Source organism: Melitaea cinxia, chromosome 2 (assembly GCF_905220565.1).
Source record: "Melitaea cinxia chromosome 2, ilMelCinx1.1, whole genome shotgun sequence".
Lineage (NCBI taxonomy): Eukaryota > Metazoa > Arthropoda > Insecta > Lepidoptera > Nymphalidae > Melitaea > Melitaea cinxia.
Genome location: NC_059395.1, coordinates 10,011,215 through 10,036,821, shown reverse-complemented (window position 1 = coordinate 10,036,821; position 25,607 = coordinate 10,011,215). Strand labels below are relative to the sequence as shown.

The 25,607-nt window shown below is 36.0% G+C and overlaps 1 protein-coding gene across 1 annotated transcript in view; it reads right to left on the bottom strand.

Annotated features, from left to right (window-relative positions):
* Positions 1-25,607, bottom strand: part of LOC123664466 (ATP-binding cassette subfamily C member 4-like) — a 49,458-nt gene that overhangs the window by 6,109 nt on the left and 17,742 nt on the right. The window contains exons 5-18 of the mRNA XM_045599009.1: positions 21,752-21,959; positions 18,505-18,727; positions 13,228-13,384; positions 11,931-12,133; positions 11,423-11,679; positions 10,905-11,065; positions 10,291-10,433; positions 8,798-8,950; positions 7,511-7,704; positions 3,704-3,904; positions 3,200-3,408; positions 2,715-2,878; positions 1,199-1,425; positions 151-301 (exon numbers count right to left, since the gene is read on the bottom strand). Of these exons, the coding sequence (XP_045454965.1) occupies positions 151-301; positions 1,199-1,425; positions 2,715-2,878; positions 3,200-3,408; positions 3,704-3,904; positions 7,511-7,704; positions 8,798-8,950; positions 10,291-10,433; positions 10,905-11,065; positions 11,423-11,679; positions 11,931-12,133; positions 13,228-13,384; positions 18,505-18,727; positions 21,752-21,959 (2,651 nt within the window). The remainder of the gene's footprint in view (positions 1-150; positions 302-1,198; positions 1,426-2,714; positions 2,879-3,199; positions 3,409-3,703; positions 3,905-7,510; positions 7,705-8,797; positions 8,951-10,290; positions 10,434-10,904; positions 11,066-11,422; positions 11,680-11,930; positions 12,134-13,227; positions 13,385-18,504; positions 18,728-21,751; positions 21,960-25,607) is intronic.

Genomic DNA, 25,607 nt, shown 5'->3' with positions numbered 1-25,607 from the left:
ACAGCCCCTCAATAAATTGTTTATACTGTATAAACAGATTGGGTTAAAGGGTTAAACAGTATAGCTACCCAGTTTTAAATATAAAATTAACCATTAACCTACAAAACAATGTGTGAATTATATAGCAAGGGTCGCTCAGAGATGACTCACTCACACCCTCGAGGCGCTTGATACTGCGGCTGGACGCGATGTAAAAGATACGGAGCCCGTAGAACACTAGTCCGATGGCGAGCGTCGGTACCAACAGCCAGTAGTTCACTACAGCCACCACCACCACGATACCGATCAATGAAAGCCCGATCTGTAACATTGGGAAACTAGGCATAAGTGAACTCGTTGATGTCTCATGGATGGGCAAAAGCTTTATCAGGTCGATTGGCAGTTCAATTCTTCAGTGTAGACATATACGTTTCCTGAATAAAGTGGCTAAATGGAGCCTGCTAAGATATTATATATTTATATCTCACGACCATGGGTTGACTGGAAGAGATCTCTTTTAGAGATAAGTTCGCCCTTGCCAACATCTTATATTATAATGACTATTGTAAAATTACTTAGTGCAATAAAGAATATATATGGTATTATTATACGTTATAGTCTGCAAGTGGAAACATAATCTGTAACAATCTTTAAGCTTTGTGAAGTAAAACTTATTTATGTACGTTTACGTTACGCTTGACTTGCAGAGTAAGCTGGTGAATGTGTGACGAGAGCATTACGAAATATGATCAGGCGAGGCGAACGGAGCAAGAAAGAGAGGTGCAAGCACACATTTTCTTTATCTCTTTCTCTCATAGTCAGTTTCGTTTTGCCTATTGCTAAAGAAGTTTTACTTCATTTGGTTGGTACATTCATTGGTCTAAAGCACACTCGTTTATTGAAATGTATTTGTGGTGTATCTAGCGTAAATAATAATAAAAATATAATGAGTGTTTGACAGAATAAACGATTTTAATTTACAACGATAAAATAAAAAAATATATACAAAAAATGAGTGTTTCAAGTGTTGGACGTAAAAGAGATGACCTGGTAACCGCCTGAAAAGATCATAAATTGCATCTAAGAACCGCCTCAATTACGCCAGCTTTGTAACAAAATACCGTATCACGATCAGTGAATTCGTTTAGGAGCTACGGTGCCACAGACACATAGACACGTCAAACACATAACACCCCTTCTTCAACAAAAACGATATGACCTGCAATACGTCGAGTAGGGCGGACGGCAGAACTTCGTCGACGGCGCCCATGTCCTTGGAGAACCGGTTGAGGATGCGGCCGGACGGGTTGCAGTGGAAGAAGCGCATGGGCGCGCGCGTGATGGCCGCGAACATGCGGTTGTGCAGGCGCGTGGACGCGCGCATGGCCAGCGAGAAGAACAGGAACGAGCGCAGCAGCGACACCGCCACCAGCGCCACCACCATTACTGGAACACGACATTACTTTCGCTCTAGCCGCTCTGACTCACACTCGGCGGCACCGACTTGGATTTATCGTTACTCCTTTGTCGGGGCTCGGGGGTCCGAAAATATTTAGTTATTTTATATTTAGATAATGTAGATTTTTTTGTATTTAGATAATAATGATAAATCTTTGAAATCTCCCAGTAACTTTTTATTAAAAGAATAATAACAACAACAACGCACACATAGCAAAATATATAATCAATAATTGTAAAAAAGAATGTGAAATATAAATTATTGAAAACAATTTTAATAAAAATATATGCATATAAACAAAAATTAGGTTTGATTATTATTCTAATATAAAAAGTTTGTATATACATCAAAAAACACACAATACACAAGCATGACCACGCTAAACATATATGATCGATACAAATACATGTATATTATGTGCTGGGATCAAACCCGCAACAGCCATACGCCGGTGCTTACCATCGACCGTTGCGCTAAAGCGTCGTGCAAACACATTTACTTTTAATTTTTATGACAATCAAAAATTGTAACTTCCCATTTAAGAAACATGCAATAAGTTTAATCAATGAAATCAAATAAAAAATCAATATTAACAAAGTTAAATAATAAACCTTTATTATAGGACTTTCTGTGACCCGGAAGCACGAGGGTAGTCTTAGTAATAATTTCTCGATCATAATCAATTTCATTCTGTACATATCAAGTGGTGACGCGTTAATTACAAAACATTACTTCCTAAGAACGATTCTTAGAAACAACACATGTTTAAAACTATATTTATCTCTTTCTCGCAAGAGTTGTTGCACAGTAAAACATCATTCTCAGGGCAGGTAAACATTAACACAACAACTGTTCTACACGATTTCATTCCGATTTTTTCATACCGCGGGTCTTATGATTCTCAGGGAGTAATGATCAAAAGCTCGTTATTTATTGCCGTTACAAGTCGAATTGTTTAAGACAATTCATAATGCAACTTACCATGACTTCCGGTACTTATTAATTAATATTAGCAATTATTAACAAACAAAATTGCTAACGAACTTTAGTTCCAATCTATTAGCAGTTATTTAAAGCCGTTTCTCTTTTTAACCAGTTAAAAGTATGTATGTGTTAATAATATGAAATAATAATATGATAGTTTGCCTCTACTGCCTCTATTATCACAACAAAATAAAATTTAGCAAAACGTTGTCCAGACAAGTAATTATTTTCTTTACATTCATAACTTTTTAAATTTTCTTTTAGTATATATATAAACAATTCTTATACTTACTGGTATATATGTAAATACATTCATATCTAGTCAGACCAGACTTAAATTGTGCATTTTCTGGTAAGCTTCTCGTGAAGTTGGCTGAAAACTGTGTCGGGTCAGACAAGTTGCTCGAATCTAATCTTTCTATTACTGATCTTGGATGATCTTCTTCTTGGTTAACCCTATAAATAAAAACAAAAAATAAATAATGATAAATAAAATTATACAAGCATTGCTTATACAAGTATAATATTTTTACATTAAAATTTTGTATACTCATATTTAAACGCAGGGAAAATACCCTGCAATATTTTGGTGCACGCATCTAAGTGGAAAAAATTAGAAAGGTTTTTCTCTCGGATTCTAGGCTTTTAGAGAACAGCGATCCTTAAATGTACCACCTTTTTTAAATTTTAATTTATTTTTTTGACCAAGTCCAAATTTATGCAAGGCCTTGTTACGCAATGTTGAATTAATTACATTTTGGGCAGGAAGCCACTCACCAGTAGCTAGTCCACCAGTCGGAGCCCGAGCCCAGCAACTGCGCCAGCACAGCCACCATCACCATGAGCGTGACGACCACCGGGTGTCCGCTGGCCCGCAAGTAGGCCCCGTACACCTTCCCCGACACCGCGCCCGCTGAACGCATCTCCGCCTCTTCTCTCCCGCCCTCTGGTGGCGCTGTAGCCGTTAAGTTGTCCACAGAGCTTACCTAACATAAAGAAATATATTTGAAAATTATTAAATGTGGATGACCTTTATAAATACTTTTGTGTATTAGATTTAACCGTAGCTTTACAATTTAATGGTACAGCTATTGTCGAATTAGTGTGAATTTCGAGACAAATGTAACATTTCAGAAAGAATAGAACCAAAATTGGTCATATATGGTTCGGTAGTTTTAACCAAATGATAGCTATCGTATATCTAACCATCATAACAAAGTTTCGGCTTATAATATTTATATTACAAATACTATTTCATATCATTTAATACGCTATACTCACAGAATGTATGCTCATCTGCCGTTTCCTAAAACTTCCTTGCAGCACTGACTCCTCAGTGTCCGCAGTAGTTTTTTCCTCGGCAGCGGGTTTCTCTTCCTCTTGTTCGTCTCGCGCTAGTAACGTGGCGAAGTCAAGACCGGAAGCGCTTAGCGTTTCAAAGTCACCCGCCGCTGCTATCGAGCCGTTTTTCAATATAATTATCTGTTAAAATATTAACTCTGTTAGAGACAAGATTATTATTTATAATGTATAAATTGTATGTATTTTTATTAAATATACGTAAATATTTAACGAAATAATAGCGTATTATCGTAACTTATTGACGTTGATTTTAGAATTATTTTTATTTTCTGACTTAGCAATAAACAATCACAAGAACCAAAACTGAATAAAAACATACAGCATATCTTAAACAAAGACATATGGTCCGCCTGAACGTAAGCAGACACCTTATGCCTATGGTAGCCTATGGACGCCTGTAATACCAAGGGTATTGCAAGCGTGTTTTCGACCCTACTTCTAAACCTCCCCAGCTCAGGCCACCTCACTCACCACAGGGAAGCAATACTATTTAGCAGCACAGACGCAAAGTTATAAAAATGAGCGAGCTTGAGACCACACGACTGTACAAACTTATTTAGCTCCATCTATGTATATAATAATAATTCAAATTATAAGAGAAAATGTGTGCTCGCACCTCTCTCTCTATTTTACCCCTACAATAATATTTTTTTTTTTTTTTTTTACGACAAATAGGCAGGCATTTGACCACAATCTCACCTGATGTTAAGTGACGATGCGGTCGAAGGTGGAGCATGCCTGCCCAATAACAGCCTATTCACTCTGGCCTTGAAGGCACTCAGATTGTATCGTTCGGGAAACACAGACGCGGGCAACGAGTTCCATTCCTTAGCTGTGCGCATCAGGAAAGTAGAGCCAAAGCGTTTTGTGCGCGTAGGTGGCATATCGATGACATAAGGATGGAACGATCGACCGCGCCTAGTGTCCCGATGGCGGAAGGTTGTTGGGGGAATTAGATCGTGTAATTCCTTCGCACACTCACCGAAATATATTTTGTAGAACACCGACAGACGAGCTACCCTACGCCGATGATCGAGACTCTGCAACTTGGTGTCTGTCAGAGTAGGGTCACCTATGAGTCTCTTAGCTCGTTTTTCCACCGAGTCCAAAGTTGCCAGTTGGTATTTGGCGGATCCATCCCAAAGATGGCAGCAATACTCCATACAAGACCGAACTTGTGCTTGGTATAGTTGGAGCAGCTGTTCTGGAGTGAAGTATCGCCTGACCTTAGAGAGAATACCTAGTTTTTTTGCTGCAGTTTTTGCTTTGGACTCGATGTGTTGCCCAAAGTTCAGATTGGACGATAGCTCTACACCGAGGAGCTGTAGGGAGTCGGTAATTTCCACAGAAACATCCCGGAAAGTCGGAGCCAGGTGTAAAGGGCTCCGTTTAGAGGAGAACACACACGCCTGTGTTTTTGTAGCGTTGAACGTGACCAGATTGGCATCGCCCCATTCGGAGACTGCCTGGAGGGCGACGTTCAAGCGGCTGACCATATCCTCTCGACAAGACTGGATAACACCCTTACTAGCCCTTGCACTCGAAAAGTATCTGTCCGTCACTGTGCAGTCGTCAGCGTACCCAAAGGTACCGGGGACGAGCAGATCATTAATATGCAGCAGGAAGAGGGTAGCGGACAAGATTGATCCCTGAGGAACACCAGCGTCGATAGCCATTTGGTCCGACGAGTAACCGTCAAGGACAACTTGTATTGAACGTTCGCTCAGGAAGTCAGAAATCCAAGTGCAAAGGCCAGGTGGAATACCATATGAAGGAAGCTTGCTTATAAGGCTCGCGTGCCAAACCCTGTCAAAGGCCTTCGAGATATCGAGAGACACGGCAAGTGCTTCGCCGTGCTTGTCAATGGCCTCACTCCAAATATGTGTGGCATACACTAGAAGGTCCCCAGTCGAACGGTGCTGGCGGAAACCGTACTGCCGGTCGCTGAGGAGATCGTTACCTTCCAAGTGGGCCAAGAGTTTGTTGTTAAGTTCACGTTCCATAGTCTTACAGAGTATGGATGTGACCGAGATGGGACGGTAATTGACAGGGTCTGCACGACTACCTTTTTTGGGCACAGGCTGCACGTTGGCAAGCTTCCAAGACTTCGGCACTGTGCCAGTCTTAAGTGACAGGCGGTACAGGCGTGTAAGAGGTGGAGACAACTCAGGGGCACAGGTACGCAGGACTATCGCTGGTATACCATCCGGTCCGCTGGCCTTGTTCACGTCTAGAGTTTGCAGGATTTTAAGGATCTCTTTTTGGCGTATGCGTACTTCCGCCATAATGCAGTCAGCACGAGTTGAGATTGGTGGAGCTTTTCCTGCAACATCCAGACGCGAGTTCTCAGCAAAAAGAGATGCAAACAAATCCGCTTTCTCTTTCGCAGAGTGGGCCAGTGATCCATCAGTCCTCAGCAATGGTGGAAGTGACGGCCGACAAAGGTTAGATTCAACGGCTTTTGCCAGGGACCAAAACGCTTTGCTCCCAGAAGGGTAAGAAGCTAGTTTGGCCCCAATGCGGCTGATATGGTTGAATCTAGTCCTGCGTAACGTCCTTTTACATGCCTTGGCGGCTTGGTTAAAAGCTTTCTTCAAATTCCGAGAATTTGGAGACTTGCGCGCTCGAGCTTCAGCCCATGCAGTGTATGCCGACCGCTTTTTGGCTTCTGCATGATAGCATTCCGCATCAAACCATGGGCGAGCTTTTCCATTCGTCGCTACGTCAGAGTATGGTATAAAATATTCCATACCCTGGCGTATAACCGCGGTAATGGCTTCAGCGCAGCTCGACGGATCATCAGAAGCAAAGCATACCTCTCGCCAAGGATAGGACGAGAAAAAGTGACGCATCTCATCCCAATCCGCTGCCTTATATCGCCACACCCGTCTTGGGCCACATGGGGATTCTTCGGGAGGGGGAACAGACGGATATTGATTTTACCAGACAGTGGTCAGAAGTACCCAGTGGTGCAGAAACTGTTGTTGAGTACCTGTCTGGATCAGTTGTTAAAAAAAGGTCTAAGCAGTTGGCGGTATGAGAGTCTACGTCTGGTACCCTGGTAGCACAATTTACGAGCTGGGTGAGGTCCAGCGTCAAGGCTAGCTTACGCACTTCTCTCCCAGCATGGTCGGTCACCTGGTATGGGTACAGCCACTCCTGGTGGTGGGCGTTGAAGTCCCCCAGGATGACTAACTGTGCCGAAGGGTAACGCTCTCGAGCCTTATCCGCCGTTAGGGTAAGATGGTCACATAACTGAGTTGTCTCCACGTCTCCACTGTGCGAACGGTAGACACAGGCATACAGGATTTTCTCCTGTCCTGTGTCCACCAGAACCCATAGGATGGAGTAACTGGGTGTCTCAAGGTGCTTAAGACGCTTGATGCAAATGTCATCACGGACGTACACACGGACGTACGTTACTCTTTTTCTATCTTACTAACTTATATCTCCCTCTCAACTTCCATTCGCGTCGCCCGATCACACTTTTCGTAACGCTCTCGTCACGCATTCACCAGTTACCTACCCAAATCAAGCGTAAAGAAGTTTTACTTCAATAATCATTTAGCTATTCTTATGCATCGTAATTAATTGAATTTATCTTCTATTTCTTCTGTAAGGTTTAGGTACTTTCCCTGATGAGCTGCTTTAGATTTTGAGTAGGGTGTGTTATTAACAAGCGCACGCTCGTTTGTCGAGCTAGTTGTATATAAAAAGGGTCGTTACCTGTTCGACGTCCCTGAGGAACTGCAGCTGGTGCGTGACGAGCACGCGCGTGGTGTTCCGCAGGTAGCCCACCACGCACGACTCGAACAGGTGGCGGCCCACGTGCGCGTCCACGGCCGACAGCGGGTCGTCCAGCAGGTAGATGTCGGCGCGCTTGTACACCGCGCGCGCCAGGGAAATGCGAGCGCGCTGGCCTGGGGGGGCGACGCTTTCTTATTAAGATATTAGAGGTCCATGCTGCTCGCGTGCCCGGGGAGAGAGACCTTTTCTTATTGAGGGCAATGCTAGCGCGCGTGCCTGGGGAGAGCAACCTTTCTTATAAGATATTAGGATGTTTGTCCGAGGAGAGCGACTTTTTCTTATTGAGGGCAATGCTAGCGCGCCTGCCTGGGGAGAGCAACCTTTTCTTATAAGATATTAGATGTTTGCCCGAGGAGAGCGACCTTTTCTTATTGAGTCCAATGCTACTGCGCGTGCCTGGGGAGAGCAACCTTTTCTAATAAGATATTAGATGTCGATTTTGGCGCACTGGCCTGAAAGAGCAACCATTTCTTCTATTATGTTTAATGTATATACACAGTCGTTTTTCTAAGCTAGGAGACTTAATCTCTGTGCTTTAAGTAACAACCTACTGACATAGCATTAAATTTTATGGATAACGTACCCTCAATAACACTCAAAACTAATATAGTCTAGTATTTATTTAGTGTATGTGTTATTTTTCTTTATTCATAATTCTGCTAGTATTTTGAATTAGTGATACTTATTTTTGGAAAATTAACTGGTTTATGAGTTATCTTATTCCTACTTCGAAAAAAAAGTTGGAGGTTCTCAATTCGATTGAACTTTTTTATGTCTCTTACCTCAATTTTTTTTACTGAGTGTACCAATTTTGATAATACTTTTTTTTTAGTTCGAAAGCTGGTGCTCTTTGTATGGTTTTATTTTATTTAGATCCAGACTGACTAGTAGTTTCGTAATAAAGTGTATACTATACTTGTCAAAATAAATTGTAGTCGGTTTTTTTTAAAGAACAAACGCAATCACGTTATTTATGATTGTACTGTTTGTTACCTGATATATATGTAAGTACCAAATAGTGCAGTGACTGTAAAATGTTATTGTGTTAAAATAATATGGCATAATGAGGGTACGTCAGTTCCGTATTAAATGTTAACTAACAACAGGTCTTTTCTTTGGCTCCTGTTTTGCAATTCCAAAATACTTAAACATACTATGGGCTATTCTATTATAGCCCAGAATAACAAACGAGTAACAAGGCGCGACCTCCGCTGAGGCTGACGCCGCGCTCCCCGACCACGGTCTTGTCGCCGTGCGGCAGCAGCGAGAAGTCGCGGTCGAGCGCGCAGCGCCGCACCACGGCGTTGTAGCGCGGCCGGTCCATGGGCTGCCCGAACAGGATGTTCTGGCGCACGCTGCCTGCGAGTACACCAATACTTTATTCATTATTCAGTTATTTCTATTGCACACATTTTTTTTTTTATATCACCAGGTCGGCAAACAAGCGTACGGCTCACCTGATGGTAAGAGATTACCGTAGCTTATAGATGCCAGCAACACCAGAAGCATCGCAAGCGCGTTGCCGACCCAATCCCCAATCCCCCTAGGAGCTCTGGTCACCTTACTCACCAACAGGAACACAATACTGCTTGAAAACAGTATTATTTTGCTGGGGTCTTCTGTAAGGTCGAGGTACTACCCCAGTCGGGCTGCTCCAGATTTTGAGCAGGAAATTCCTGCTGTGCCCTACCTCAGTTAATACCAAAAAATCTACAATTAAATAAAAGTGTGTGTGTGTGTGTGTATTTATGTACGCACTTAAGAAGTTATACTTCATTGGCTAGCAAACTTCAGGGTGTCGATTTTTTTTTCGTGACGGTGTACGCTCGTATCGTAAAAATTTACCCTCATAACTTTTCTCTAACGCGCCAAAGAAATATAACTTCAAAGTCAGTCATGGTCATCAGCTATCAATTTCAAAATTGCTACAATATGTAATTGTGTAATGTTAACATTAGGTACATATATACATAACGAACTGAAGTACCCAATGTATGCAATAAATAACAAGATTTATTATTTTGCCCTGATCTCTAGTGTCTGTAGTCGTTAATAACTATTTATAATCTGGTTCCTAAATCTATAAAACGGTTCGTTTTTCTTCAAGATTCAGCCTGTAACATCCCACTGCTGAGTATAGGCTTTTTTCCCTATGTAGGAGAAGGATAATACACTACGCTGCTCCACTGCGGGTTGGCGGATAAAACGAATCGTTAAATTGAGAGCATAACTAGTTCGAAATTTAACTATAAGGTAAACGAAACCTTTTTTGAATACATCCACAGAAGTTAATTTATAACTCGATAATGTATAAATCTCGTTAAACTTCAAGAAAAAGCTACTAAACTAACCTAAATTTTTTGTGTTTAATTTGTTTTCGCGCTCGACAAAATAAAATTAACTGGAATCGGTTCATTGCTTGCTTGCGTTTAGGATGAAAAAAAAGTAATAAACAAACAAACATCCATTTTTAATAGCACAACTAAAAAGATATTTATTTATAGCTACAAAAGCATAAAAAATAACTGTCTTTAATATCTCTATTACATATTTACATTTCTGACGGTTATGTAACTTCACGCAGGCCAAGTTGCAAGTAAAGATTAATTTTATTCATTAATTTGAAAAATATGTAATGTAAGGTTATCTAATAAAAGATAGATAGAGAATTATACAATATTTGTAAATAAATTTTTTACCTGCAAATAACCATGGCTCTTGGCTGGCATACGAAATAGTGCCCCCAATATGAACACTGCCGGATTGCAGTGGTAATTCTTTGAGCAATACATGTAACAACGAAGACTTTCCAGCTCCCACTGGACCGATTACTGCTATTAATCTGTAAAGTTTAAAGTGAATTAGAGTTCATTGATATTTAATATCGAACCAATAAAGGAAATATAGATTGAAAAGCTTTGCCACTGCCAACTTAAATACGTTTAGCTGATTGATAAGCTAGCGATTACGGGTTTGTTACACGCACATGACAAATATTTATAAAGGATTTGTGTTTGTGTACAAAGGATTTATACTATAGTGACTTGTAAAGTGCAAGGCGTTTATTTGTTTATAGTTAGAATACCATGCTTCAGAGAGTAAATAAAGCTATCCCAGTTGTTACCATAGACACGCGATTGATAGCTATAGTCACTTACATAAGAGGTTTTATTTGCCAACCCATAGCGGAGCAGCGTAGTGGATGAAGCATCATCCCATCTCCTTTATGATGAAAGAGGCCTATACCCAGCGGCGGGACGTTACAGGCTAAGGCAATGAATAAAAAATTAATAATATTCATAATCTCACTCACTTCCCAGGTTTGATGGTCAGAGATAAGTCAGTGAGCGTGTTCTCAGAATGCGAAACTATCCACTTGGCGGTGGCGTGTTTGAGACGAACTCCCCGCGCGTCCTCCTCCACTCTCCGCTCTAACTCCTCGTCGTCATCTTCTCCTGATTCTAACGGTGCGTTCTTATCTGGTAATGTAAAAATTATTATAATATGATTACTCAAATTCAACATAATATAAATAAATAGTTGATAAACATCTGACACGCAACGGGCCCCAAAAGGAATTACTAATGTGTGGGAGGTCCGTAAACACACACATTACAAAAGCACAAGCGCCGAGACAATATAAATAACAATATCCAATACAATTTGTACTAATTGGAATTTCGAGCCATTCGGATCCCCGACAGTTTTAACATTGTGCTGGGAGCCCTTGTGTGTGAGATGTTTAAGGCATTAAATATTTAATTCATAATATCCAAAAAAAAAACATCATAGTAATTGTGGAACAATAGCAAAATATTACTTACCACTAGCTTTTAAAATGTCATCTTTCTTAACATCTTGGTCATATTGTGGCATATCTTCTTTAGACTCTAATGCCTCTTTAACAGAAGTAGCTGAATCTCTCTTCTCTTCCTTTAAGTCCTTTTCCTCTTTTAAGTCTTTTCTTTTCTTCTTTGCGGACGTTATAATATCCGCCAGGCCCGGCACCGGTTTGCTTGTATCTTCGTACAGCATGAAGCTTTGTAAACGTCTGATTGATATTGTAGCTTCTGCTACTTGAGCTATACCTATGAGAAATTAATAACGTATTTAGATCATTTGAGATTTTTTGAATTTTAAACACTTGAAAGGGTACATATTTTATAATAAATAAATATCATATAACATAGACACTCAGTCGTCTGTTCCTACAGTAAGCAACTACATATTAATTTGTTATCCTTTAATTTAACTTAGGGATCTTTGCTCTCCGAAGACATGTTTGTCCCATTGCAACTTATACTTACTATACTTAACTTTAACTTATAAATGTATTCACCTTGCGGGAAGAAAACAGTCATAGTTTGCCTCAGTATGTTGTAGAAGCTGGTGACCACGAAGACCTGCTTGGCGCTGATCACGTTGTTCTCGAGCACGTACGCGAGGATCGAGCAGAACAGACATATCCGGGTGGTGAACATTATGAATGATGTCAGAACACCCCGGATGTACGAAGTAGCGCGTATCTGCTTTATTTCTTGCCTGTAATGTAGCAATATATGTATTAATTGTATGTCATTTTATTTATTTAATATTTATATCACCCTAATATCTTTCCAATTGCAATTTTATATATTGCTATAGTAGTTTTAATGAAGCTATTAAATAAATAAATATTATTGTTTTAGGTACTGTAAAGGTTAAAAAAAATGTCTTCACGCACAATTTCATATTTACGAAAACAAAATGTTTTAGAGTTTATTATTTCTGATAATACTATAAATTGATATTATACAATTTAATAACTAACAATTTTTTTAATCAATCTGAAATAATTTTTAAAATAACAAAACATAATATGAAAAAAAAAAAAGTTTTCTTTCAAATACGAGTGCTACATCAAAATCAAAATAAAAATAGTTTTATTCAAAAAAAGCACCTAAGTACCTTGGAATCGTCATTTTACAAATTAAAATTAAAATTATTTTTAAAAGTAAAGCTACCGCCAGTTCGGAATGTAGATTCAGCAGAAAAGAATCGGCAAGAAGTATATAAACTATTAGGATACAATTTTAGTGATATCTTGCATGAAACACAGCGTCACTAAAGTATACACATCTTTATCATTCATGTAATCCTGCATCGAATAATAAGCTTTAGCTATTAATTTCTTTTTAATACAAACTTTTCTAAGACTTAGACAATTTCAATATCTTTAGTTAGTTTAGATTTTGTTATACATACGAATAATCCAAAATAATCATCCAAATCCACAATCCAAATCCAAAAAGGAGACGTATACATGCGAATACCATAATCCAAAAAGGAGACGTTTACTCTGCACAGCCAGAAACTTGGGAGTTACAATTTTGTTATTCCTTCTCGTGTTTATACTGCGATTATTACTATTTATATCAAAAAAGTTTCACTTCAAGGGATAATTTTTGACCGTAGAGATCAGAACTTAAAACAATTATAGCGAAATCGTAAATATTAATGTTACTACTAGTAGTAGACGTATTAACTAAAAGTAGAAGATGCCTTAGTGACTTAAATTGTTTCAAAATATACGTGTATTAAATTAAATGAGTAATAATAATACAATAGGAATTTCAATACAATATATTAATACTCACTTCCTAGCTTTAGCCACTAAATCTGCGAACGGCTTCTCCCAGGTGTACATCTTGATAACCTGAATACCGGATAGGATTTCGTTCATGAGTCTCACACGCTCGTCTGTTCGTAATGCTGTCTTCAACCGAAGAACCGATGTACGCTTTCCTAAATATGCTGTTTGAGAAAAAAAACCTTTAGTATTTTATCAAACAAATAGAGAGTAGTACTGTTATTAATGAGATGTCACTGAAGAAGCAACTTTAGTATATAGAAAATAATGAATAAGAAGAACACTATTTTATTACGTAAAGTTTTTTGAATAATAAACTTCTATTGAAGAAATAATTTGAGTAAAACATAATAAAGCTAGTAAGTAAAAATATTGAAATAAACCAAAATTTTAACGTATTTTATCCTACGTAACATTAGAGAGACAATCTGCGCTTTATTAGCACTATTGGAATTTGGAACCCAGTAATGGAAACAAAAATTTAGCGCAACATAATTCAAACAACTTTAGAGACTATACAATTTTTTTAAAACATTTTAATAAATTTAAAATAGATAGTAGAACAATTTCGTAAAAATATTACATTATCTTTCATAAATTGTAATAATAAGTTATTGAACTTGCGTTTAAATAAATAATATTATATCATATATCAATTTAATCGACATTTAAGAGTAATGAAAATGTTTCGTAACGATTTAATAATGAATAAACACACATTAGTTCAACAACCGTTACCGCATAATTGCAATAAATTGGACTCAAAGGACGCCCTTGTTATTTATCTGTGTTCACATGGATCAATGTACCGCCTGACCGCGTTCTATCGTGGGACAGTTTATTACGTGGATTCTATATAAATATCTACATAAGGAGCTAGTTAAAATTATATATAGATAATTGATTAGTTAATATATGCAATTTTAAAAAGTTTTTATAATATATTTTTTACACAGAAAAAATAATGATAATTGCAAAAAATGTTTCAACTGTTAAATAACAACGTATTGTTAGTTTTTTAAAGTCAAATATTGAGATCTAAGACAACAAAGGGAGTGCGTATTAAAAAAATGACAAGTTGAACTTAGTAAAACAGGGAATGAAAAAAAGACGATGAAATTAATTTATAGACAAAGATTGAAATATTTAATTAAATCAAAAATGCAAAGGTGCCATAGCCCTGTTGCTTGAATCGGTTTATTGATAATCTTCAAAATTATTTTAATTAGATTTTAAGCGAAAAAAGTTTCGACCTTGAGAAACGCAAGAGATGCTATTTTTAACCTAATTCCAAAAAAGGAGGACGTTCTCAATTCGACTGTTTTTTTTTTATGTATGTTACATCAGAACTTTTGACCGGGTGGACCGATTTCGACAAATTTTCTTTTGATCGAAAGGTGGTGTGTGTCATTTGGTCCCATTTAAATTTATTTGAGATCTAACAACTACTTTTTGAGTTATATCTAATAATGCGTTTTTACTTGACGCTTTTTTCGTCGACCTACGTTGTATTATACCGCATAACTTTCTACTGGATGTACTGATTTTGATAATTCTTTTTTTGTTGGAAAGAAGATATCTCAAGTTTAGTACCATGATAAGGAAACCAGGATCTGATGATGGAATCCCAGAGAAATCGAGGGAAACTCTTGAAAATCCGCAATAACTTTTTATTGGGTGTACCGATTTTGATAATTTTTAATTTAATCGAAAGCTGATGTTTATCATGTGGTTACATATAAATTTTATCAAGATCTGATAACTACTTTTTGAGTAATCTTTGATAACGCGTAGTTACTTGACTATTTTTTCGTCGATCTACGTTGTGTTACTCGTCGATGTAATTGAAGTCGGTTTTTTTTTTCGTTTGGGAGCAAACACAATTATGTAACTCAGACACAAAAAAAATTAAATAAAACAGATGCTAGGAGTATAAAAGACATTGCCGAGTTCAATGATCTTAATATTTTAATTAATATTAAACATAAGATTTAATTATTAAAAACAAAAAACTCGACAGCTATAAATAACCACTAAAAATAGAACAAAAAGTTTTAAAATTTTGTGTGAAAACTAATACAGCCTATCTTTCAAGTTGGATCAAACTGCACACGGTGAGCAAATTTGATTAAAATCGGTTAAGTAGTATAATATACTGCCGTGTGGTTACGGCAGTAAAGAATATAGCCACCTCCTCTCTTCCCGCAGGTGTCGTAAGAGACGACTAACGGATAACACAGTTCCACAACCACCATATGAATAAAATAAAGATATAAATATATCAGAAAGATATTTCCTCAAGTGTATCATAATAGAGTAAGTTGTTGTTGAACGTGTTGATGAACATTATGAAAACCAATGAGAAGCCTCAATTTAATCCAATATTTGCGTAATCAATATACAGCAATAATTTAAAATAACCAAAATAACTCGGCAAGTTAAACTTTGTAATAAAAATTTATGAATTTCGGAGATTCCCCTATAGATTTGGAAGAATCAGAATCAGAGTATGATATCACATATAGGCCACAATATCATAGAGTAATACTGTGAAAAAAAAGGAAACAAGATGGCGATCCTCTTAGTTTGGGGTTGCCATGATGATAGTTATTTTTTAAATTTGGTGTGTTTTTTCAGTTTCTACTTTCATTAGCCAGACTCAACAACGAAGAAGGTTCTTTAGAGTAGGCTTTATAATAAAGTGACGTCAGCAATATCACGTCACTATCTTCAATATAATCATGTTCGTGCTGTACGTCGTGATAATTCGTTTCATAATAAAAGTATTTGCGATACATAATAGTAACTTTGATTTTACAACACTTATCAAAAACTTAAACGTTACACTCGATAACAATATTTCAATGAATACAAATTCTATCATGAATACTCAAACAATAGAAATGTTAATAGTCTGACGACTCGAATCGAATAAGAATGGATGTAACGCGACCGTCATATAGAGACAACAGACCAAACATGGAGGCATCTTTCCTTTTCGTAAAATCGAACGATATATGAACATTTCGTCTCATATTTCACTTATTTTCGTGCATCACGAAAATAGGTGTTATCTATATAGCACGTATTTTTGTGAAAACGTGCCTTGTGTGTGTGTGTGTGTGTCGTAGAAACGTGTCTTTGACATCAGAAAGTGACTCGCGCCGACATATATATACCCCACTCTTCAATATGATACCTCACTCAATAGGTTTTGTAATATTTTTTTTAATTTTGAATTTTAATTTTGTTATGTACCTACCCAGTGCCATTTGAACCATCAAGACGAATCTAACGACACCAACGTAAAAATCCTAAATCCTATCAAACGTTAAAATCCTTCAAGCCATTTAGGCTGTAGCGGAAATCATAGAAATCTATGTAGATTTCTATGATTCCGTGTATGTATATACACTCAAAAAAAAATTACCGTATTTCAGCAGTCGTGTAATAGGTAAGACACTTCCTTGGAAAATTAACCACGCAAGGTCATCAAAAAAAAATCCAAATTCAAATCGGTCGCTTTAATTACAGTTGTTTATATCTAGGATTAACGAATGACCTTCGAAACTTAGCTAAGGTAAGCCACTGACATATTAGGAAAGATTATTCGATTAACTGAGACGTGAAGCGTTAATCGTCACACGCTCACCATGTAGGTTAAGATGGGATAAAGCAGCGTATGTATAGGATTGTACTACATTCATATGAATCGAACTGAAATATTCGTTTTGTTTTAATGTAAAGGTCAGTCTGACATTGAATCTATTCTAATTTTTTTGGTACCTTTTTGGAGTGTTAGCTTTTTTACGATGTATAAATAGGATCTCGTTTGAAACGATTTATTCTGATGTATCCGAAAAAATAACCAATTTTTATGAATGATAGAGTGTACCGACATATTTGATTCTCTCTATTTAATAGAAATACCAATAGGTACTACAATATATTGGAAATAAATGATATAGAAATGTCTTAAAAGTAACAAATTATTCAGTTTGCTGTAAACATTTATTGAAACACTATATTGCTTGACGACAGGACATGTCAAACAGAATTGCGTGACCAAGACGCAAACAAGACGAATGCTATACTTTAATCATCCTTTTGTCTGTTTGCACATAGTAACGTAATATTCCACCGAAAAGTATGACGTACATGAATGGATAACCTCAATTTTTCTTAAGGAAAAAATTATATAAATATATGCAAACATGATCCGCGGCCGTACAGGAAACAGGCTACTATCTAACGGTAAATTTGTTTTAAAAAACTTTGTCCTTGGCCGTGGTTCTGAGAAGCCAAGACGTATCAGCGTGGCTTTATTATTAACGATGGCATTAGGAGTACGATTTCAGATACTAAAATTATAGTACGCGAATATGATAATGTTATTTCACCTACAGTCACAACAACATGAAAAATTTATTAATTATGTAAAGTCAATTTATACAAAATAATTTAACGATTGCTAATATCGATATAGGAGGAATTTTAAAAGTTAGTACATTTATCGTATTTGTATGTGATTTCCATGTACATACTACAAATTGTCTCCTGGATAAATTAGTGGATATAACAAAAAATTTGCAGACTAATATTGTTGAATTTTCAAGAAGGTAATAAAATAAGCTTAAACTTTAAATTTTATTTCGAGCTCGTTAGTAAAAAAATACAGTAAAACCTGCATATCTCAGAAAAAAATCTGAGACCTGCATACCAATGTAGTAGAGGAGCTGATTACATTCCAAGGCTTGGTAATTGGTATGGTTTAGAAACTTGCCTGACAACAAAACATTAATTTTTTTTTTGTATAAGAATAATTATAGCCTAAATTAGTTCCTTTTTTCTATTAAAGGTTATGAAAATTTTGCATAACATAATTTGTTAATTAATCCCAGCTGGGGAAACTGTGAGTGACTAAGCTTACTAAAACGTATAACCTCAGACGATTTCAAAATGTATTTGATGTTGTTGTTATTCATCATAAATAAACAAAAAACGCTTATTCTGGTTTTATCCAGTAGGGGAGACGTACTTTATTTCTTACAGTACAGTTCCGTTTTCAGTAACATGCATAATAACAAAATAAGTGGGGGAAATAGAGTTCTGAAGGCCGAGCTCAGTGGTTTGTCTTGAAACAACAGTGGATGAAAACTGAATGATGATGAACTTGTTAATATTCTAACTATTACTTTATCATACATTTTTACAACTATTACTGTTATATGCTATATTTCTTTTATTAAAGTACCAATTTCAGCGGAAAAGTCAATAATCTTACCTTGTAAAGGTATGAAGGCAAGCATGACCCCGACACCGACGACCGCAGCCCAGTTGATCTCGCACCACATGAAGAAAGTTATAATGACCGTCGCCAGTGGACCAATCCAGAGGTAGTGGACGAAGATGACGGCCACATCGAAACGGTTCACGTCATTAGATAGCAGGTTCACCACCTGACCGACTGTGGTTTCACCGAGCGCGGTCTTCGAGAGTCGTAGAGACTGATAACAATGATAATTTAACATAATTTTAATGTTTCAGCTTTCACGGTCATTATTAACACATTCATTTATACGGAGGACTACAATTCCCGTTATTTGAATGTCCCAGGAATAAAGCGGTAAGCCCCAATTGAATGATATCCATATTTAAAAAAATAAAAAATAAATAACTAGCTAAACTCTACTCTAGAGTTATGGCACCCGTCATTTACAGGGTTCGTCACCGATCTATGAATAGTAATGATTATAGTTAATTTTACTACATAATCAAGTAATTTTTTAATGATGATCGACATATCAAAATCGGGTTTACCATTTTAAAATTAATTTATCAAAATAAAAAAAAATTCTTAACTTATGTAATTTTGTCACGACTCGTGTCAGTTGAGCATGAAGAAACTTTGATCGCGGACTCTACGGTGAAAACTCAGTTGTGAGCCAAAAATAATTTACAAATACTTGAGTTTTACGAAGGCCATATAATTCAACGAATATTTGAAAATAAAACTACTCTAAAATATATTTTAATGTTTCTGATAACAATTAACATTTAATATATAACTAACTATATATATGGTTAAAAAGTGGGTTAAATGTTTCGAATAAAATAATCATTTGTAGAATTTATTGTACAAGTAACGATATATTAAAACAATACAATAACTTTACATATTACATATCATCTATACAAAGAAATAAAATTGGAGTGTCTGTTTGTAATATTAAAAAAACCGTTTTTTACTAAATGTATATATATACATCATACACGGTACATATACCAAAATAGCAATTGTCTGTCTTCAGTTTTTGTCTGTCTGTCTGTTTGTTCCGGCTAAACTCTGAAACGGCTGGGCCGATTTTGACGGGACTTACGCTGGCAGATAGCTGATGTAGTGTGGAGTAAATTAGGCTACTTTTATTTTAGAAATTTAATTATTTTATAACTCTGGAAAATGAATAATAACTTTTTGTTAAAATTCACGCGGACGAAGTTGCGGGAACAGCTAGTTACGAAATAAAGTCATAACTAAAATTCAAAAGTAACATAACTAAGCATATACCTATTATACAGATGTTGGTCAACTTGAGACTGCGAGACACCATTATGAGGCATTATTTCAATACTAGCTCTACTCGTCTTGCATCTGAATTGTACTTGCCTACAATTTATTCCGTTTAAACACGTTATAAGTTTTTCATGGTATTTACCTTGTAGCATTTTTCCTAGTAATTAGTGGTGAATATTACAAGTGTTAATGTACACACAAAAATATTTTACAGTAACGATAGTATGTTAATATTGGAATTTCGTGTATATTTTTTTGTCTTTACTTTAGTCTCTGCCTTAACTAATTGTGTACTTAGAAACACATTGAACAAATAAAAACTGTGTTACGTAACGCGCGGTCACTTACGAGAATAAATTTAAGGAAAAAGAAGACAACTAGGTATAATATTTGAACTTTTCATAATGAAAATTAAACTCCTATGATTTGTTATATAATTGTAACTTATTTAATGTTTAGCTGTGTGGCTACGGCATGAAAGAATATAGCCACCCCCTCTCTTCCCGTGGGTGTCGTAAGATGCGACTAAGGGATAACATAGTTCCACTACCACCTTGGAACTTAAAAAGCCGACCGATGGCGGGATAACCATCCAACTGCTGACTTTGAAAGACACAGGCCGAAGACGGGCAACAGCGTCTTCGGTGCGACAAAGCCAGCCCTGCGGTCACCAACCCGTCTGCCCAGCGTGGTGACTATGGGCAACACACAAGTTCACGCCGTTTTTGGCGCGAACTTGTGGAGGCCTATGTCCAGCAGTGGACTGCAGTAGGCTGAAATTATGATGATGATGATGATGATGATGATTTTTAATGTTTAATATATTAGTGACCCAACTCCATTTCAGCATGAGACATATTAATATTTTGAATTAATAGGTGCAAAAATATCATTTTCAGTCTTATTTATTGATTTATCTTCTTTTTCCTTGACACCGCAGAAATTTTTAGTAAATTTGTCGGTTAATCTGGGGGCACGGTAGTGCCCCCGCCAAGACGAGCCAAAAAAAAAAAAAAAAACGAAAAGCACTACCTATCTTTTTTCGAAGTGCTTCGACGTTTTTTTGAACCCCCGTAACTTGGGTTTGGATTATACTAGATAAACAAAATTCTCGGAATATAATGTCAATAGTGAACTTATTAAACATATAAAGTTTCAATTACATAGCTCTTATACTTTAGATTTTATTGATATTTATATATTTTCACAGTTATTTAAATATTAAAGAATCTAATTTTAAAAACAATTCAAGGCCAAAGGCGGTTCAAATTCTCAAAGATGGGGAGGGGAATTCTCGAGGCTGACATTATGTAAATAAAGACGATAGTCGATGATAATAGGTAATCGGCACGCAAGTTCCTCCAGTCTATATCAATGTGGCAGACAGCAGTAAAAATGTATTAGTAAAGAAATATACTAGTAGCGTGATTACGACACATAACCTAACAACGATATAATTTTAGTAGGGCCTAACCGGGCTATTAATATTTTCAGTTAAAACTCGGCGACAATCAGGGTAACCTTGAAGACGTCATCGTTACAATACACATAGGAAATTTGTACGTATTTCGCAAAACAGCGGTGTGCTCTTGTCATTAAATGTTTTATACGAGTTCAAATACTTATAATATACGAGAACAAAGAAGTACACCAGCATATTTTTTTATTTATCAACCGCGTGTTAGCAAATTAACACTAATATTCGGATGTGACTCGAGACGTGAAGCTGACGATATATAAAAATAAAAGATAACTAATTTATCTAAAAATTAAAAAAAAAATAGGGATGGACTACCTTTAACATTTAGGGGGGGGGGGGGGGTGAAAAATAGATGTTGTTCGATTCTTAGACCTACCCAATATGCACACAAAATTTCATGAGAATCGGTCAAGCCGTTTCGGAGGAGTTTAACTACAAACAGCGCGACACGAGAATTTTATATATTAGATATCTCACCTTTCTATATATAAGAGAACAGCAAGCAACTCTGAACTTCATGCCCATGTGAAGAATAGCCATCATGTATGGATGTACCACAAAGACATTGAGCGCTGAACATAGGACGACTGCACCCGCGTAGAGATAGGCTTCCGTTGGCTTAACCGTATTCTGATCCGGACTGTAGTACTCCACAAGCCATCCGAGGAAAATTGGTTGCGCTATTCTGCCATAAAAAAGTCCCATTTAATTTTACTTCTAAAATTTTAAGTCATACGATGTACTTTTATAATTCTAGTAATCAAATTTTCATGCTCAATTGCAAAACATTGCAATAACATTAAAATAACTACTAATATTCAAAAATGTTTAAAATAACTACTATATAATTATTTTGAATTTTAATATTCCATACATTCTGTCTAACTCTAAAATCGTACCAAAATAAAATATTTATGTATAGGTATGTTAACTAAGTTTACAACGGCAACTGTATTAAAATTGATAGTGATGTTCTATTGTGATTATATTTTAACACAATTATACCGACTACTCAAATAAAACACATGTTAAACAACAAATTCAATATACAATACCTAAAATAAATCTTTATATAATGAAATCGATTTTTGATAAAACTAATGGATTTTTTACGTCAGAAAGGTCACAAGGAACTTGACGAAATACGATGAATATAACATATACGATGAATATAACATATACCATGGAGCATATATGTTTGAAACTAAATCAAACTGCAGTCGGAAGAAAGGTAGTTCTAATGCTACTGATTGCTCGTAAATCATCTCACTTTGTGAGCGTATCATTTTGCTCCGCACGCATTACTTTGTCTCTGAGGTCCAACAGACGGCTATGCATAAAAAGTTGATTCTCTTGTCCGAAGTAGCCGATGAAAAAACCGAGCATCCGCGGTTGTTGGATACTACGACAGATTTCATTAAATTATATCTATTTAAGTACAGTCAATAAATAAGTATTTTCTACATGTAAATGTGTGTATGTGTAATAGTGTTATTGACGCGTACAAAAAATAATAGAATACAAAATAATATTTTTATTACAGATGCATTTATGGTTTAAATTTAATTAGGCGACATAAAGGAGAGTTCGACTTTCGTAATATTTTTAAATCTCACTTCCCACTCTGCCTTAAGCAGTCCACTGCTGGACACAGGCCTCCCCAAGTTCGCGACAAAAATAGCGCGAACTCATGTGCTTTGCCCATAGTCACCACGCTGGGCAGGCGGATTGGTGACCGCAAGGCTGGCTTTGTCGTACCGAAGACGCTGCTGCCCGTCTTCGGCTTGTGTATTTGAAAGCCAAAAATAATTTAATATTAATAGATCTTACTCGTTTAAAAGATAAGTTTCGTAATAAAAATAGCAGTCTAATAGTTTTAAAACGTGCTAGTAATCGTAAGCAGTATATTATAATTTCTAAGAATTATGCTACAAAATCTTACCTGACAACACAGTTTCTTTAGCAATCCTAATATTAATTATAAATCAGCTATTTTGCTTTGTCGAGAAAAAAACTATGAATTAATTAGTTTATGTAGCGCTGGCGTTATTTAACTTATAATGGATACATAATTAATTTATGAGTCATTAAAATGTATACAACCATAAAATGTGTAAGATTCGAGTATTTCATTAAATGAGAATGAAAATGAAGTGTTCTTTTATACTGCATTTTACGCATGTTTAAAACTATATAAATAAAAATGAATCGCTGAAATTTATGAAAGTGCATAATTTCCGAACAACTGCACAAACTTGAATAATTCTCCTTTGGTTTTGTTATTGTAATATGTTATTTTCATTAGTTAAATTATTATCTTGTGAACAAGACATTCGTAGATAATGTCGAAATATCGAGATTCACAAAATAAAACTAAAAAACATAGTAAATAGCTCATTTTAAATAATTTTAGCTGTGTATTTTGGTTTGTATAAAAAATAATGAAAAAAAGGCGTAATAATACGTCAAGTTAACGCGTTCAGTCAGATAAAAATGTTACGTAATCGTTGTTTACCGAACTGTTAACTATCAGTTACACTTGATTATCTCATTGTCAAACTGCTGAAAAAATCTATTTAAAAAAATATAAGTAGCAGATGCTGCTTTAAAATTAATCACTTGACAGTACTGACTCCTTTACATACCGGTTCGTTACAAATCAGTTTAGTGATTTTTGCGTAAAATAAGGAACAAATATCCATCATCCTAAATTCTGAGGACGGATATCCTCAAAAATTTAGAACTCATAACATTCAAAGCCAGTAGTTGGATGGCTAACCCGCCATCGGTCGGCTTTTTAAGTTCTAAGAACTTACGGAGGCCTATATCCAGCAGTGGACTGCGGTAGGCTGAAGTAAAACTATTAATTTTTTTTACATTTAGTTAGTTGTTTTAACAAACAAATGGAATTGATAAGTTTAGTAATGCGATTCTATTAGTGTCGAGAAGGCAGAGATAATCATTTACTGACCATCATTAATAATAATTTATTGGCATTCGTAATGTTCTTTTACAACTACAAATCTGTCTCTTCCATGTAGTTTAAACAACGTAAATACTTAGTTGTTTCAATCTTTCAGAAAAAAGATTGATGAAGAAATTAATTTCATTTGTAGAAGTCATTTAATTACTAGATTAAAATTCCAGAAAAACCACTATAATACAAGTGGTCTACAATCTACATTATTTACAAAAAAATACAATTTTAAAAACGTTCGATTCAGCCTATAAGATCCCACTTGCTGGACATAGGCCTCTTTCTCCACGTAGGAGAAGGAAATTATTTTGAAATAAAAATATAATGCATAAATAATATAATGTATATTACATCCCAAAATTTTTAACTTAACAGTAAAATTATTTCCATTTATACGCTTTTTGCAGATGTAAACAATAGATAGAATTAATTTGCTGTTTTTAATAAAATCAAACAATTTACAGAATTGTGTGATTGTTTAGTACATTTCTTTCTCTTACATTTTTTCTCTAGACACCTTTATTGTTACGGAATCGCAATACTATTGTAAAACTAGTTTGTCCACAACTATTTTCGGCGAGAAGAATTTATTCATTTTCTATATTTAGACTATGCATTAAATATTATAATCTAAACAAATAATAATAATTGTTTGCAGGTAAACGAAGAAAAACCGACTTCAATTATATCGACAAGTAATACAACGTAGGTACATGAAAAATAGTCATGTAAATACGCATTAACAAAGATTTCTCCAAAAGTTGTTATCAGATCTCGATGAAATTTCAATGTGACCACATGATAAACATCGGCTTTCGATTAAATTAATAATCATCAAAATCGGTACACCCATTAAAAGTTATAAGGATTTTCGAGGGTTTCCCTCGATTTCTCTAGGATCCCATCATCAGATCCTTGTTTCCTTATCATGGTACCACACTTAGGATATCTCCTTTCCAACAAAAAAAAAAAAGAATCATCAAAATCGGTTCATAAATGACGAAGTCATTCCCGAACACAGATCGAACATAATTATATCGAAATCGGTCGAATTGAGTAACCTCCTCCTTTTTTGAAGTCGGTTAATAAAATGAATATTTAAGGGGGGCTCCCATACAAAAAAGCCATTTTTTGCCTATTTTTGCCCGATATCAATAAATGGTACCGTTGTTTACCTAGTCAATGGTACGGAACCCTTCGTGCGCGAGTCCGACTTGCACTTGGCCGATTTTATTTTTAATCTTGTTCAAGTTGGGACGAAGTATTATTTTCATCATACACTTACAAGTTACAGGATGTAAACATGGTGAATTTTAATATCCGAGAATGATGGCCAGAGATCAACACTGTATAACA